The sequence below is a fragment of the Hypomesus nipponensis genome, chromosome 21 (genome assembly GCF_054491055.1).
Source record: "Hypomesus nipponensis isolate SF chromosome 21, ASM5449105v1, whole genome shotgun sequence".
In the NCBI taxonomy this organism is placed as follows: domain Eukaryota; kingdom Metazoa; phylum Chordata; class Actinopteri; order Osmeriformes; family Osmeridae; genus Hypomesus; species Hypomesus nipponensis.
This window is the reverse complement of record NC_140381.1, coordinates 2,896,213-2,913,972: the sequence shown is the minus strand read 5'-3', so window position 1 is coordinate 2,913,972 and position 17,760 is coordinate 2,896,213. Positions and strand designations below refer to the sequence as shown.

At 50.8% G+C, this 17,760-nt stretch overlaps 1 protein-coding gene across 1 annotated transcript; it reads left to right on the top strand.

Moving 5' to 3' along the window:
• Nucleotides 1–213: 213 nt before the first annotated feature.
• Nucleotides 214–17,109, top strand: LOC146237447 (uncharacterized). The gene is made up of 10 exons (XM_084685533.1): nucleotides 214–690; nucleotides 3,785–3,866; nucleotides 3,954–4,013; nucleotides 4,211–4,324; nucleotides 4,904–5,708; nucleotides 6,755–6,922; nucleotides 7,154–7,343; nucleotides 8,254–8,327; nucleotides 9,597–9,725; nucleotides 10,085–17,109. Exons 3-10 carry the CDS (start codon nucleotides 4,005–4,007, stop codon nucleotides 10,186–10,188), a joined length of 1,593 nt encoding a protein of 530 aa, XP_084541659.1. The 5' UTR covers nucleotides 214–690; nucleotides 3,785–3,866; nucleotides 3,954–4,004; the 3' UTR covers nucleotides 10,189–17,109.
• The last annotated feature ends 651 nt before the right edge of the window (nucleotides 17,110–17,760 follow it).

Below are 17,760 nucleotides of genomic sequence, written 5' to 3'. Positions count from 1 at the left end.
CAGTCAACCGCCTGTTTACCGCTGACAGTTTCCATTTTACGTCGGCTCTTCAATTCTGTCGCTCTCTCCATATAGCTCGGTCCCGTTTTCTCACGATCGAAATGCTCTAACCATTGCGTTTCACAAGTACACGATTATGTTACAACAATTGTGCTACATAATAACATCATAAACGCCCCGCAGTCACATGCCACGCCCCTAGACGCTCAAGGGTTGAAGGAAAAATAAAAGTGTGTTATCATTACGCCGAAAGAGGGTAGGCACGTTTTTTTCTCTCTCCTTTTTTAATTGTGAGTCATGCGGGCGACACCAAGTCGGACGTAAGGGGGGTTGTCGTTTTCGTCAGGATTTATAATGTATACTTGAGTCGTCTTTGGCTGGATTAAGGTCTTCAAAGCGGACGTTGAAGGCAAAAATGTATGTGCGTCTGGTGTCATCTCCAAAATGACTGCGCACGGGACCAAAGGTTTTCACGTTGAAGCACCCGTGTCCCTTTTTATCCACTGTGGACAAGCTCGATACCAGCTGTTTAGAAACTAACTTCCTCAATGTGGGATAAATGATTTGTTTGCTGCGAGTCTCCTTGTCGGAGCTTTTTTTTTCGCTGCAATTTGTGCGTAATAATTTGTTTCTGTGGCCCAACATTTTTACACGTTAACACCAAAGGGACACTGGACGGCACCTAATAAGGTAGCTATGGCGTGCATCTTCTTTACTCCTACTATAGCCTTGTAATTCACTGAAGAAGTTGTTGGATCCCTCCATAGATCGCCTCGTGCTTGTACAATTTGGGGGCATTTAAGGAGACGATTACCGGGCACGCGAGGAGAATTGGCGTCTTTGTGACATATCCTCAATACCCTTTCAACTTAGTCCGTTAACCGCTTTAGAGAGGGATCAAGTATGCATGTAACATTTACACACACACACCCTCACACACAGGTGGAGAGCGAGCACAAGAGTGGACATGAGGTAACTTCCTTTAGCAACATATAGTCATATTTGTAACTGTGAATTCGTTTGTAGGTCACGAGAAGGCTATTAACAGTAATTCGGTTTGTTCTTGCTGCCACACCGCACGCTATCAAATCGGGGTTTGCATCCTTATTAACAATTAATAATGGACATCCGCTTGCAACCTAGCATACACCAGCTGCGCCCCACATTGAGTGTGTGTGGGCTGGGGGGCGGGGTAGGGGGGTATGCTACAAATATTAAAATCATGCATCCCAAATTTCGCGGTTGGTTTGAATATAATTTAGATTGTGGATACTTTCTCTCTTGTTGGTGTTAAGAATATATTTCGCTATGGGTTCCGATCGAGTCTCGTGCTCGAAGGTCTGGCATGCCATGCGGGACACCGAATGAGAGCCATGGCCCACGGCGCTGAGACGGCGCTCTATCTTTGTTGTGCCCCATATCCAGCGGTGCCGACTCACCACCCGGGTGCCCAAGACGTCACTCTTCAGTTCGTCGTGTTAAAAGGCTACGTTTAATTATTTAAGACTTTTTATATATAACGAGGGAACACGTTAAACAACAAAGACTTGCACGCGAACGCTGGAGGAGCACGGAACACTTTTCAGGAGGATAAATAATTACAAGGACATTAAAAGAGAAGAAGAGGGATCATCGGGTGCGCGTGGTAATCGCCAGACTGTTGAAATAATCCCCTTTTAAAGGGGGCAGACGGAATACCATTCATATTGTAGTCGGCCTAATGTCTGTGCCAAACGGCTCGTCCACGGGCATCTTAATTTGACAAATTTGTTTCCCAGACGGTCTCACCGAGCAGTCAGTTGCCCTAGTTGTCTCGTTGCCACTATACGCGCTGATTCATGCACGTCTGATCACAGTAGCAGCAAGCTAGCTAACCCCACTGCACTTTGCATGACTTCGTTTAAATGCGCAATAGGCCCCATCCCTTAATTCACTTGAGTAAAAAAACTCAACAGTATCTCGAATTGTAGTAGAATGGTAGTAGCTGGATTTGTTTGACCAAGTACTTTCGCAGTCATTAGATTTGCAGGATCTGATGTAATATAGCCCAACTGCCTAATCTAGGTCACACGGACTCGACAACAATAACGATTTTGGTTGAAACAGTAAAACGTCGCTGGTAAAATGTGCTTGCAGTTTCTGCGCGTGTGGGTCTTTAACATTCTAACCCGACCGGACGGGCGGGTGCCTACATGCCTCATTAACGGTGTGGTCCGTTCTTTAGACCGCATCTTTCACGTCTCTCCCCGTGGCGGGATTTCTAAACAATGCACGTAATTTAAATTCAGACATTGCCACATTATACTCTAGAGAATGTATGTATAATTTGGCTATAAATGGCTTATCTGGGTGAAAGACCGACTTTGTTGGCATGGCTTGGGTCAGAATTCAGGTCGGGGTTGAAGGGGGACACACAAACTATTTTGTTTATGGTCCTGTCTGATAGTCAGTTTAACTATAATCTCCGGGCTATTGTGGCCTGCGTGTTGCCCACACAACACACACATGCGCACACAATGTTTGGGCAGCCAATAATGCTCAGATCCGTGGCAGCAAAGCTCTTGTCTCTTCCTTGGAAAGGAACAGAGAACCGTCTCTTCCTGAGGTTCGCGCGATTTAAACGTGCATGGGAACCTCGCCGCGAGACCTAATTTCCAGCCCAGTGACCGGTGCGATGACCTTTGGACAGGCGGTGTTGAATCAACACTCACTGAATGATTGACAGACAAAGCGTGTCTATTCATCAGATCATTTCTCCAAGCAGCAGCGCATCTAAACACTTGTTATTGGTGGTAGTGTGTAACGTTTTGTACTACAGAACTGTATTCATATTATATGTGTGCGTGTGTGCAAGCGCTATAAAAATATTAAAAAACTTGAGTCACGCGGCGTATTTACAGGTTTCTCAGCAGCTGATAATTGTCCTAGAAGGTAAATTCTAGAAGCCTCGACTTCATTCTAGAAGCATTCTTAGATTTATTCCACTGGCATTATACCAGATTCTTAGAGTTCCAAAGATGTTTGGGGTCCTTGTGAGAATCTTTCTCATTCTCAGAATCTCAGTGTTCGGCTAGCCTCTCGGGGAGAAAGGTTACTGTGTTTTTCACAGCATCCACTTAGAAGTGACTACACTGTAGCGCTCTTCACAACAGTGTTAGATTACACACACACAGACACACACACACACACACAAAACGGCCCAGTGTTACAGATGTCTTCATGTACAAACAAACTCCCACGCAGGCATGCTGTTGTGTTAACTGTCACCCCAGCGAGGGCTGACTTCCTCATTCCTGTGTGTGTGTGAGGTCAGCTTGGCAGGGCATCTCACGACACTCTGAGCTGCTCTGAGATCAGCCCTGTCTGAGACCGAGGCACCCTGACATCCAGGGTGCTTCTGTCCACACAGGTCCCAGATCTGCTCACCTCCCTAAAACACCACGTTCTCCTCTCTCCTCCTTTCATCTTATCTGGGTTAGAGTGCCCTGGTGTTAGCACACGTGTGTGTGTGTGTGTGTGTGTGTGTGGGTGTGTGTTAGAGACACAAGCCAACTGAGGACACAGGCTCCGGTCCTGTCTCTGTTGTGTAGACTTGTTTCCTTCCCCATGCCCCCTCCCCCTCAACCAATCAGGACTCGCCGTCCGCCCCTCCACGATCCCTCGCGGCTGCAGGTCTGAAACCCAGCAGAGCGGCAGCTCAGGAGGGGCGGGGGGGGGGGGGCGGGCAGGAAGTGAAGCTGTGGAGACGCGGCCCGTCTAACTTCCTGCTTCCTGTTCCTCGTAGCGCAGCAGAGACGAGGCTGTAGCCGTGACAGCAGCATGGGAAGAGAAACGGTTCCTTCACCCTGATCGCTCTCGCCGTTCAGGTAACCCAGCGCCCTCCTTTTCCTCCTCCACCTCCTCCTCTTCCTCTTACTCAGCCTGTCCTCAATCAGTGTGTTGCTGTTTTGCAGTTGAACACACCGTCAACACTGTAACCACCTACTCACACCCCTGCCTTGGGTATGCCTCAGGTAGGCACACACACACACACACAAAGAAACACATTCTAAAAAGCGTTTGTTGACAATTCTCAATAATGCCAAGTGTATACATGCATACTAACCTGTGTGTGTGTGCCTGCATGTGTGTGTGTGCCTGCATGTATGTGTGTGCGTGTGTCCGTGCGTGTGTCCGTGTGTGTGTGTGTGTCCGTGTGTGTGTGCTGCAGCCGGGCATGAGTGGGATGGAGCCAGCGTTTGGAGAGGCGTACGGTGCCCCCAGGTGCCTCCTCAGCCCCTACCCGCTGGCCACGCCCCCGGGGGGCAGGACAGAGTACGACCAGGTGAGCCTGCGCCGGGGAAATGCCACAGAAGAAGACAGGAGCCCTCCTTACGGCCGATGGTCAAGGGGCCGTGGCAAAACAACAGGTCGAGAAAGTCAACTCTGTGTCAGACAGGAGGACTGTTGACTCTGGGGGGATATGACACTGTTATGAAGGTGCCGTTATGATGTCACAGTGCTCTCTGACCCGCTGTCATGGAAACCATCGATAGACATCTATGTCATGACTGGATGATTTTGGCGGACAGGTCTCATGAAAACAGTATAAGGTGTGCATGTCATATTTATAAACACTAGACGTCTCGTAACATTTCGACATGTTTTTACCTCCCTTCTCCTACCTCCTCCCTCTCCCCTCCTTCATCTGCCCTCCCTCCCTCCCTCCCTCCCTCCCTCCCTCCCTCCCTCCCTCCCTCCCTCCCTCCCTCCCTCCCTCCCTCCCTCCCTCCCTCCCTCCCTCCCTCCCTCCCTCCCTCCCTCCCTCCCTCCCTCCCTCCCTCCCTCCCTCCCTCCCTCCCTCCCTCCCTCCCTCCCTCCCTCCCTCCCTCCCTTCATGTACCCTCCCTCCTTTTACGCCCAGAGCGTGGTCCTGATGCTGGGCTCCCCGGCAACGCCCCGGAAACGGCCCTTCGAGTTGCTCAGCGACCTGGTGGACGACGGGATGGGCCTGGGGGAGGAGCTGCAGGCGGAGCGCTGGGACGTGTCTGCGCTGGACGAGATGACCCGCTACACCAAGCTGGGCCTGGGGGGGGAGCAGGCGAGCGGCGAGGATGCTGTGCTCATGGGCAGCTGGGGGCGCAGCTGGGAGGAGGAGGAGGAGGAGGAGGAGAAGAGGAAGACGACGACGAGCAGGCGGGCCGGGCCGCAGGCCCGCGCGCAGGAGAGCACGGCCGTGACCCTTGACCCCTGCCGCCCGGCGGAGAGGGGGGCGGGGGGAGGGGCGGATCGAGGGACGAGGGCGCGGACGGTGGAGGTGTACCAGGTGGCGCAGCAGGAGGAGGAGGAGGTCGCCGCGGCGATGGGGCGGCTCGTTGCCGTGGTCGCCGCGGGGAGCGTCGCGGCGACGGGGTCGGTTGTAGAACACTGCAGCGAAGAGCACAATTACTCGTTGGTCCAGGGAGAGAGACCCACAGGGTCAGACCCAGACACACAGACAGATGAGGAGGGGGAGGAGGAGGGGAGGAAGGGGAGAGGACCGGAGGAGGGAGAGACTGAGGCGCTGGAGGGGAAGAGGATGTCGGAGGGAGAAGGGGAGGGAGAAGAAAAGGAGGAGTTGGGGGACGAGGAGGAAGAGGAAGAAGAAGAAGAGGAGGAGGAGGGCGGGGTGGAGGAGGGGGTGGAGGAAACGGCAGCGGAGCTCTCCAGCTCCACGGAAACTGAATGCGGTGAGTCTGTGATGATGTCACACATCTCTTCCCCTTCCTCTCCTCTTCTCTCGTCTCGCCTCCTCTCCTCAGCCCTCTCTTCATTCATTCCTTAGTCTCCTCCTCCCCTCCCGCTCCCACTCCCCATCCCCTCCTCCTCTTTCTTCCCCCCCCCCCCTCCCCTCCTCCTCCCTCTCCCCCTCCCCTCCTCCTCCCCCCTCCCCTCCTGCTCCCCCTCCCCTCCTCCTCCCTCTTCCTCTACCCCTCCCCTCCTCTCCTCCCATTCTTATATAAACTCATGGCCCTCTCTCAGGGTGGTGTAACAGATATGTCTCTGCCACACTCTCTCAGACCTCATTCTCCTCTCTGCCTGGCCTGCACAAAGGCTCCCGCATATCTATCATCTCTACCGTGTGTGTGTGTGTGTCTGTCTGTCTGTGTGTGTGTGTGTGTGTGCCCCTTTGGGTGTGCTTGTTCTCTCCAAAGCTCAAGGCGGTTTGTGGCAGACTGGATAAAGTGTTGATCCCTTTGTGTGTGTGTGTGTGTGTGTGTGTGTGTGTGTGTGTGTGTGTGTGAGAGAGAGAGAGAGTGAGACAGAGAGAGAGAAAGCGAGAGTAGAGCAGCAGAAGCCAGTCTCCAGTACACAGACAGACAGGGTTGCATCATGGCTGTGTGACACAGGGCCAGACAGCTCCCTCTTCTTCCTCCCTCTTCTTCCCCCTGTCAGCCCTGACCCCATCCCCACCCCATCCCCTGCCCTCCACACTCATCACTCTCTGCATTCTCAGTTTTTATTTACCAGTCACATTTTACAGTTATATATATATATATTAGGGCTGTCAAGCTATTAAAATAATTAATCACGATTAATCGCAAAATTAATCTATTAAATCTATTTAATCTGTAAAAAAAAACTCGCTCATCTTGTCTGGCGGATGTGTGTCAGTATTGGAGGAGGGGTGTGTCTGTGTCTGTGTGTGTGTGTGTGCTCGTGTGTGTGTGTGTGTGTGTGTGTGTGTGTGTGTGCGCATGCTCACCTTTGTAAACGTGTGTGTTGTCCCCGTCAGAGGCAGAGTTTGAGCGGCGTGCCGGAGAGCGTCCCAAGAAGCGCCGCTGTTTCTGGGAGTACCGACACGCCGGGGAGACCGGGGGCAGGAGGAGGGCGGCCGGGGAGATCCGCTGGTCTCTCTCCTGGAGCTCCAGCACGCTGCCCAGCACCCTGTACCGCAGGGAGGGTACGTACACACACCCCAGCACCCTGTACCGCAGGGAGGGTACGTACACACACCCCAGCACCCTGACTAGTACCCAAACTAGTTCTAGGAAACTAGTATTCTAAGTGTTAGTACCTTAACTTGTGTACCAACTAATGCCCTATTGTAGCCTACATGCTTACTTCCTTTGCTTCCTTCCCTCCATCCTGACTCTCCACCCCCCCCCCCCATCTCCCCCCCTCCACCCCCCAGGTAAGAAGGGGCGCCGTAAAGCCCGTAAGACAGACGCCAGCGACCTGACCCCCGACCCCCAGAAGCTGCAGAACATCGGGCTGCAGCTGCAGAAGCTGAACGCAGCCATCGACGGCATGGGACCCGTCAACGAGCTGCCAGTGGTGGCCCGCGCACGCTCCCGCAAGGAGAAGAACAAGCTGGCCTCCAGGTACCTGCAGGGGGAGGGGCCTCCAGGTACCTGCTGGGGGAGGGGCCTCCAGGTACCTGCTGGGGGAGGGGCCTCCAGGTACCTGCAGGGGGAGGGGCCTCCAGGTACCTGCAGGGGGAGGGGCCTCCAGGAACCTGCTGGGGGAGGGGCCTCCAGGTACCTGCAGGGGGAGGGGCCTCCAGGTACCTGCTGGGGGAGGGGCCTCCAGGTACCTGCTGGGGGAGGGGCCTCCAGGTACCTGCTGGGGGGGGGTGGAGATAGGGAGGGGGGGAGTCAGGAAGGAGAGTGAGAGGACTGAGGAGGGAGAAGGAGAAGAGATAAAGAGGGATGAGAAACGAATGGATTAAGGGAGGGGAACAAATTGGATATAAAGTGTCTTGTCATGGGAACGTGTGTGTGTGTGTAAACGTGTTCAGAGCTGTGGTCCAGCTTTAGAGAAGTCCTGTGCCCCTCTGTCTGTGTGTGTGTGTGTGCTTCATGACGGGGTGAGTGTGTGTGTGTGTGTTTGTCTCCCTAGTTCAAATGTTGTTACTAGGAGGGTTGTTACTAGGAGGGGTAGGGGGTGTTGTTACTAGGAGGGGTAGAGGGTGTTGTTACTAGGAGGGGTAGAGGGTGTTGTTACTAGGAGGGGTAGAGGGTGTTGTTACTAGGAGGGGTAGAGGGTGTTGTTACTAGGAGGGGTAGAGGGTGTTGTTACTAGGAGGGGTAGGGGGTGTTGTTACTAGGAGGGGTAGGGGGTGTTGTTACTAGGAGGGGTAGAGGGTGTTGTTACTAGGAGGGGTAGGGGGTGTTGTTACTAGGAGGGGTAGGGGGTGTTGTTACTAGGAAGGGGTAGGGGTGTTTAAACAGAACAGTGGTGGCGTGAGGGAGAGGCGGTCTGACGGGCTTCTTCCTTGTGTGCGGTTGCCAGAGCCTGCCGGCTGAAGAAGAAGGCGCAGCACGAAGCCAACAAGATCAAACTGTGGGGGCTCAGCCAGGAGTACGGTGAGTACAAACCTGGCAACCCAACGACATCAGATTCAGAATCAGAATAGTGTTTAATTGCCAAGTAAGTGGTCGCAAACAAGGAATTTACTTTGGTGGGCAGGTGCATAGAGTAAACATAATAAACAAGATCAAATAAAATGTAGAAAACTTACAACCTCACAAGCAGGCATCTGACAACCCAATCACATCTGTCACTTTCAGCTCTAACCCGTCTAGATCTGCGCCGTATTGCTGGAAACTCTTGATCCACACATGTAGCACAATCTGCCTCAGTCACAGTTGTGTACCGAGCACAGTAATGTCAGACTCAGGCCAAAACCCACTCCAGTCCACCTCAAACCTGGCAACCCCAGCGCCCGCACCTCCCATACACACACACACACACACACACACACACACACGTCTCAACCTCTCCCAGGGTGAGCTGTTCCCCTTTTGTCCTCTCCTTCAGCGTTCCACATTCCAAACGTTCCAGAAGGTTTCCAAACGTTCCGTAGAGCGGCCTGTATAGATGGATTACATCTGGCCATCTCTCCCTCTCTCTCTCTCCCTCTCTCTTTCTCCTTCTCTTTCTTTCTCTCTCTCCCTCTCTCTCTCTCTCTCTCTCTCTCTCTCTCTCTCTCTCTCTCTCTCTCTCTCTCTCTCTCTCTGTCTCTGTCTCTGTCTCTGTCTCTCTCTCTCTCTGTCTCTCTCTCTCTCTCTCTCTCTCTCTCTCTCTCTGTGTGATCTCCCTCCCTGTCTGCTGGGGCTGCTCGTCCTGGACAGTAAAGTCTGGAGCCTGGAGCCCTGCCAACTCCAGCAAGCCTGACCCCAATTACTCTGATGTCTGTGTGTGTGTGTGTGTGAGGGGGTGAGGGGGTGAGGGAGGGTAGTCTGTGGGGGGGAGGGTTCTTGTGTGTGTGAGAACAGACAAAGGGTCTGTCAAGGCCAGCACTTGCCTGATGGAGAGGGTCAGACTGAGGCATCACATGATCCTTCAAGGGGAGGGGCTTGTGTTCAATACAGGAAGCGAGTTACAGGACATGTGACAGGATCGTCCTATCGAATTGGTTCCTGCAGTCATTCGTTCGTTCAGATAAAAAACCATTACATGACATCTTCCTCGTTTAGAACCATTTTAAGTACATTTACAGTAATTAGTACTTTCCCTGTGAAAACCAGAGGAAACTTTGAAGTATTTGTAAATATTTCAACCAATGTAATATTTCAACCAATACAAATAAATCAAATTTATTGACAAAAGCAGTTTATCCTGTCCTTCCCCAGATAACCTGCTGGGGGCGCTGCTGCGTATCAAGGAGGTGATCCGGCAGAAAGTGGAGAGCAGTGAAGAAGAGGAGCCAGACGAGCGAGGGATGACCCAGAGGCTGGAGGACATCCTGAAGGAGTCTAGTGGTGAGGGAGGGAGGGAGAGGGAGGGGGGGAGGAGAGGGAGAGGGAGGGAGGGAGAGGGAGGGGGGAGGGGGAGGGGGAGGAGAGGGGGAGGGGGAGGAGAGGGAGGAAGGAAGAGGGGGGGGGGGGAGAGGGAGGGAGGGGGCGAGGAGGAGAGGGAGGGGGGAGGAGAGGGAGGTATATTTTTTATATATATGTATGTATGTATGTATGTATGTATGTATATATGTATATGTATATATATATATATATATATGAGGGCAGAGAGGGAAAGAAGGAGGTGCCAAAGTGAGAGGAGAAGGTAGATGGGGTCTGTCTATTTTAACCCACGTGTGTGTGTGTGTGTGTGTGTGTGTGTGCAGGTCCCCTGGTGGCTGGGAGGACCAAGGAGTTTGTTCAGAGAATTCTAGCGGTCAGTGCTGGAGGGGGTAAAGAGATGCCCTCGGGAGAAGACACCACTGGGTAAACATCAACAACAACAACATCTCCTCCACCCCCCCAGCCCAGGCCCCTTCACCTCCACCCCCCAGCCAGCCCAGGCCCCTTCACCTCCACCCCCCAGCCAGCCCAGGCCCCTTCACCTCCACCCCCCAGCCAGCCCAGGCCCCTTCACCTCCACCCCCCAGCCCAGGCCCCTTCACCTCCACCCCCCAGCCCAGGCCCCTTCACCTCCACCCCCCAGCCAGCCCAGGCCCCTTCACCTCCACCCCTCAGCCCAGGCCCCTTCACCTCCACCCCCCAGCCAGCCCAGGCCCCTTCACCTCCACCCCCCAGCCCAGGGATTCTACTCTCCTCTAAACTAACCCTAACCCCCCCCCACACACCCCAGTTCAGTGGGTTTAGAGCCCACCCACACAACACTGGCAACGGCGTGAGCCCGGACCACTCCCAAGGACTACTTGTGTGTGGGAGCGAAACAGAGACTGCCCTCTTCACCCTCACTACTCCTAAAGATATCTCCAACCTCTGACCCTGCCTCTCTATTCAAACACTGTCTCTATACCCAACTCTATCTTTGGGCCGAACGTCACATGGAGCTAGCTGCTGCAGGTATACATGTGTGAGCGTCAGCTTGTCTCTGGTTTAGTGTGTGTGTGTGTTTAGTTTATACTGTACGACGTGCGTGTGTGTTTTGTATATATCCCCTCTGTACTCTCTACTTGTACCCCATTGTGCCTATAAATAGCCATTGCACTGTTGGTAGCATGCTCTTCCCGCTGATAGGCTGAGCTCGCTGCTGTGGATTGGTCGAGCTGTCCAGAGGGCATCTGAGGACAGGAAGTGCTTATACAGGAGTGGGAGGGGCTAAGTTCTGTGCTCCGCAGTCTCATTGGTGCTTACTACAGAGAGCTACGGTCACACTCCTGCTGCTGTTGCCATGGGTTCCGCCTCTCGGCAACCCTGGAGTCACATGTGTTGTCAAGGGGAGGAGCCAGCCGCTCTGGTGCTTCTGGCTGTTAGAGGGGCGGTGGGAGCCACTGTAGCAAAGGCCATGGAGCTTTCGTCACTCAATTAGACGACAAGAAACGAAAAGAAAGATGGCGGAGGTGGGAACTACGATGCACCTTAATTCTAATGACCGACCAAAGATAATTTGAACTGCTGTCAAAGTCCCTGGATCTGATCCTTACCCACAATCCTCTCTGTCGTCCTCTCACACTGCCAGTGAACCCAAACGTCTCTTTGAACTAAAAGCGGATGAGGGAAGTGTGAATTGTATCGATCTTTTATTTTATTTTGTCATTTTATTTTGTATTATGTTCCCCCCTTCACATGTCCGTCATCAGATGACTGGAGTTTCCGATGACGTGTGAATATAATGTTACGAATCAGAATCACCGCTTTCTGCCAACGGAGAAGCTCATTGGGTAAGGGCTGGGATCACAAAGTGACTGAAAGCTCTCATTGGTCAGCCTTTAGCTCCGCAGCCTATTGATGTGTGTGTCTGTGTGTGTGTGTGTGTGTGTGTGTGTCCAGTGAGCGAAATGATAAGGGAAGTGTCCTCCATGCCTTCTCCATGCCTCCTGATTTGTCTGTTGTGTAGCAACCTAGCGCACCCTCCCAGAACCAACTAGTCAGCCTCAAAACTGAGAGGTAAAAAAAAATTCATAAAACAATCTTAAAAGTGTGTTTTCTTGTTCCGTTTTGTACATCAAGGCCAGCTTCCCAGTTGGAACACTGCCTTTTTTTGATTGGCCGATCCCAAAGGGGTCACACCACGCCGTAGCCTATCAGTAGTCTTTCTTGAGCGTCATGGAAACGCTACATTGCACTGTGCTGGATTCGAGCGAGCATGTTTGCGAGTCCTGAGGAGAAGGATAGAAGATGCTGCACCTTATCGATGACTGTTTACTTATGGAGATGTGATCGAGAGCTTTGTTCGTGAGCTTAGATCTGTGAAGCCTTTGGGTTTTGAGAGATTCCGTACGGCGTGAAATTAACCGTGGCGGGGTGAAGCTGAATCCTTACACGAAGTATAGCTACTTACTAAATAAATCAATTATTTGACACAAAATACAGATACAACAACAAAAAAAATTGTTTCATGGATTTCTAAAATTATTTTATTACCTTTGCAAAAAGGGGTTGTTATATTCAGAAGTGCGTCCATACCAGCGGTCTGTTATTCATAAAAAAACATAATGTATTCATAAATAACAGACCGTAGAATGCTGTAATTGTATTCAACAAAGTTGTGTAATAAAAGGTTTTTGACGTAATAGAGAATAGATATGTGTGGTTTAGCTCCCTGGATCTGTAAACGGACATCTCGTGGATGAACCCTGCTTCTATGTGTACACTGTCAGCTCTCTAAAGGGGTTCTCTTATTGTTTACAGTCAGGAGAACCTTCTGGGGAACTCTCTAAGAACCTTTTTCTGTGGGATTTCAGCTAGAATCCTGTATTGGTGAAATGGCACCACCTGTAACTTATGTTTTGAGTGATGAAATAGTTCCGTGTGGAACCAATTTGTTTAGTTTTATATTTGTTGAGTGGTGGGTGGGGGGGGAGGGGGGGTGGAGGGGTCAGCTTCCGGGAGTATCTCTGCTGAAGCTCGTCCCAACAGGAAGGTGTCACGCTCTGACCAGCAGGCCTGGATCCAAAAGATACTCGCAATCCTTATCTGTGCTTGATTGTTCTTGCCTGGCACAATAGAATACTGAGAACTGTCTGATGTGCTCATAGAGCACAAAGGCACGAGAACACAGAGCCATTTCCTGGATGTTGTGCAACCTAACTATGACCACGGCCTAGACTTGACTAGTCCACCAGGAACACCAACCTCTTTCTGGCCCTTGCGCCGACAACAGGTTCAACAAACTTAAAAAAAATGAGAGAGGAGATTTAATAATGCACAAATGACCAGATCTGATCGGCCAGTCAGGGCGGTCCAGGCCTTTGAAGTATGTAAGCCATGTGCATGTGGCAGATTGCCATGGCGATGTTAAGCAATACCATTCTGTTGTTTTTCTTATTTGCTATGTGAACCAACATTGAAGAAATTCCAGGCTGCGTTCCAGTGGCAGTGTTCTTAAAAAAAACACAAGTTCGTCGCTATGGAAACTCCATGTTTGGCTTTACCGGTTGTTGAAACTGAGCCGTCGAACCCTTTCGTACGGTTCTTTTCAGATAAACAGTCTCTCTTGTCAGCTGTTGATCTAACAGTGAGCAAGGTCAAATCTTATTCCGTTGTGTCCTGCTGAAACCAAACCTGGGTTCATCCATTCATCCATGCGTGACTTCCTGTCTGCTTCCTGTTCCGGGGGGGACGGGACGGTTCATGTAGGAACAGTTAGTAGTGTTTCTGTCGAAGTGTTGCAGCTGTCGTGAACGCAACACTATAAGCAAAACCCCAAAGACAGATGGCCCAGAGGATTCCAGAGAAGGAATCGAGTCAGATGAGCTAGCAGGCAGGCAGGCTCACCTCCACTCTCAGATGAGCTAACAGGCAGGGTCACCTCCACTCTCAGATGAGCTAACAGGCAGGGTCACCTCCACTCTCAGATGAGCTAACAGGCAGGGTCACCTCCACTCTCAGATGAGCTAGCAGGCAGGGTCACCTCCACTCTCAGATGAGCTAGCAGGCAGGGTCACCTCCACTCTCAGATGAGCTAGCAGGCAGGGTCACCTCCACTCTCAGATGAGCTAGCAGGCAGGGTCACCTCCACTCTCAGATGAGCTAGCAGGCAGGGTCACCTCCACTCTCAGATGAGCTAGCAGGCAGGGTCACCTCCACTCTGAGATGAGCTAGCAGGCAGGGTCACCTCCACTCTCAGATGCTTGTCACACCAAACCAAACACTGTTGGCGCTTGTTGGTGTTTGTTTGGGCTGTGTGAACTGGTCTTAAGAGATGGGATTCTCTGCTGTCCTGTGGGTGAACTTCAGCAGCCGGAACGAGGAAGGAAGGGCGCAGGAAAGGATACCAGGCAAGGTCCGTGGTTCGAGTACAAACGGCCTAGGAATCTTATTCCTTATCTATGAATCTTATCCCTACAGCCCCTGCTACAAGGACTGGGTGCTGTATGTAGTTATGTAGCCTACATGTGTTGGGCCATAGACAGGATCTGTGTCTCTCCTCTACAGATCCCTCTTTTTTTCCTATGTTTTCCACAAGCTGACCATCGTGCGTGGTTGCCGTGGTTGCCAGAACTGTCACAAGATCCCTCGCTGGCCAAAACCCCCCTAAACCTTCACGTGTTCTATAAGAACAACATGAACTCGTTTTTTTTTCCCCTCCCAACGTTCATCCTATTTTCCGTTAATGTGCTCAAAAGTTGAGGGTCGTTTTAAGTTGGGCTTTAAAGGGATATTTCACTCTTTCTTGGGGGGTGGGGGGGGTCCATGTGCATGCCCTCGTCGACTTTTAGAAGTCGAGCCTCAGACCTGGACAGTATTGAGTGAAAGTTTGTTTCCATTCAGTTCGAGGGGCTCTGCCCACCAATCGATAACAAGCGTGCAGCACACTGACCCATCGACACGTTTGTCCACTGCGAGGGTACGAATGTGCCTGGTTTTGGGTGGATTGTTCCTTTAATTGTGCAAGACTATCGCCCGGGAGGGGCCCTTCTTGGCAAGGCAATCTGTGCTCGGCTTGCATTCCTGCCTCTGCTCTTCTTGGAACTTCCCTGTTTACGTGTACCTGGAACAGAGAAGCAGGCCTCGCTAGCTGATCCAGAGAACACAGGCAGATTAGGCCTAGCTAGCCGATCCAGAGAACAGAGTCAGATCAGGCCTAGCTAGCTAATCCAGAGAACACAGGCAGATCAGGCCTAGCTAGCCAATCCAGAAAACAGTCAGATCAGGCCTAGCTTGTCGATCCAGAGAACAGTCAGATCAGGCCTAGCTAGCTAATCCAGAGAACACAGGCAGATCAGGCCTAGCTAGCCAATCCAGAAAACAGAGTCAGATCAGGCCTAGCTTGTCGATCCAGAGAACACAGTCAGATCAGGCCTAGCTAGCCGATCCAGAGCACCCATAGAAGCAGATTGGCACCCACAGGGTCATATTGTTGACACTACATCCTAAACTGACCTTCTTCTACCTACCGGTGAATACAGACTATGCTGGTCCTAGATCTGAAATAAGATGTGTTTGTTTGTGTGTGTGTTTGTATGTGTGTGTGTGGGAGGGCAGTTGAAGGAAACAAATCGTTCACAAAATCCTTTTCTCAGATGTTACTGAAAAGTGTGATTTTACACCCTTTACTTCCTGACTAGCAAAGAAAATAGCAGAGCTAGCTGGTCTCACTGACTCATTTTTCCCTAGAAATGGTCACTGCCTTTGTTTTTCGAACACAAAGAATGTTCACAAAGAAAGTTCCAGAATGCCACGGGGAACTTGGTACAAGGGCTCAATTCTGTACGACTGTTTGAACTAGACTAAAGCACTGTAATACTTAACGTGAAACATCCGATGCCATATTTATACTCTGTGAGGGTTGACACCCAGAAACAGTATTCTCATTTTGTTATAGAACATTTTGGGGGCATTTGGAGATTTTGTGGTGAAAATGTAAGTCAAACACACAATTTGTTGAGCCACATTCAAATCCAATCAAGTGCACCCAACTCATTTTCCAATTAAGTCAAATGCACCTTGTGGGGTTTGCAACCAAGATCTGGATCAGGTCTACCCTTTTCCTCCCTGTGGAAAGATCATCTTTCAAAACCATGTCTTGTCTTCTGATAGACCTGACAGAACCTGTGATTGGCCGTTGTTGAAGACAGAACCTGTGATTGGTCGTTATTGAACGGTTTAACCGGGACTACGCAAAACGGTTCCTCCTACGGTGTGTAGGCTGCGACTGACGCGGCACGGTGCCAGCTCTCGTTCTGAAGGTGCCCCCCAGGGGGAGTGTGGGGGGGGGTTGGTGGGGGGTAAGAGGACGCCGGTGGGACGACGCTGACCCCAGTCTGGCCTCCCTACTCTGCCTCCTACCACATTGTCCCCCTTCACACACAGCAAGAGGCTCTCCTGTTTCAAAGATAAGAGGGCCGCCCAGGCAGTCAAAAGAAAGAACACTTGGGGGCCCCCCCTGAGTGCCCTGGTTATCCAACCTTCACACACACACACACACACACACATGGACACACACACACACACACACACACACACACACACACATGGACACACACACACACATGGACACACACACACACACACATGGACACACACTGACATTCCTGTGTGTGAGTTTTAATGGTCTGTTCTGAGGAAGAGCAATACAATGGCAGACTGTCGTCAAACGCCGGTTAGCCGACTTAAGTCTCCCCCTCTCCTACTGCCAGGGCCTGCAAGACTGTGGTCATGCCAACCCCCTTCCCCAACGTGCGTGTGAGGGATCAATCTCCTGCTAGACTGTTGAGCAGCACCCTGTGACTAAATACTAAAACCAGAGATTTGTTTCAAAGTGTTTTCTCTGTGGTGTAAACTGATAAGGAATATCGAGGTGCGGGAAGAAGAAGTTCTAGAACACAGAATGCAGTGTCATACCATTCCAGAACGCCGGGTCATATACTGTACAGCAAAAAAGTAAAAAAATAAATAAAAAAAAAACCTTCTCTCTCTCTTTGTCACTATCATCCAAATCCTCACCTAATTTTTCACTACTTCTGTCTTCATTAAACCCAGTTATTACAATGCTACAAGACAATAGCGCTTTGGTCTTGCAATGTTCGATAACCTCTATGTACATCTACTTTCACAGTTATGGAGTACAGTTAAGAATATTGGAAAGAGAATCGGTAGTCAAAAAGCAACAAGAAAAAAAAATCCGTAAATAAATAGAAGCCTAATATTTTTTGTTTTGTGTGAGCTGTACACCTGTATAATGTATATTTTAATATTTATATGCAGCTGTGGTATTAAAGTATATTTTTTAAGTAAACCGTCCAACGTTTGGTTTTGTGTTCATTGGCTAATCCCAGTGGTACTCACTTCTCTTTTTCATATATTTTTTTATAATATCTCATATTTACTTTATAAATTGTATGTATATTTCTGTCCACTTTGCTGCTGCAATGCCCAATGTTCCCATTGTGGGACAAATAAAGGTTCATCTTATCTTCTGTTCAGTTCCTTGTTGCTTTTTCAGTCACCTGTCCTTCCTTCCCTAACTCGTCTTATTCCCTACCTCACCTCTGACCCAGACAGGTTATTCCCTACCTCACCTCTGACCCAGACAGGTTATTCCCTACCTCACCTCTGACCCAGACAGGTTATTCCCTACCTCACCTCTGACCCAGACAGGTTAATCCCTACCTCACCTCTGACCCAGACAGGTTAATCCCTACCTCACCTCTGACCCCGACAGGTTAATCCCTACCTCACCTCTGACCCCGACAGGTTAATCCCTACCTCACCTCTGACCCAGACAGGTTATTCCCTACCTCACCTCTGACCCAGACAGGTTAATCCCTACCTCACCTCTGACCTAGACAGGTGAGGCAAGATGGCTGCTTCGTGTTGACTGAGGACACAGACAGGACAGTATGGAGCCACAGGTATGTACACTACATGGGGGACATGAGCCTGTTAA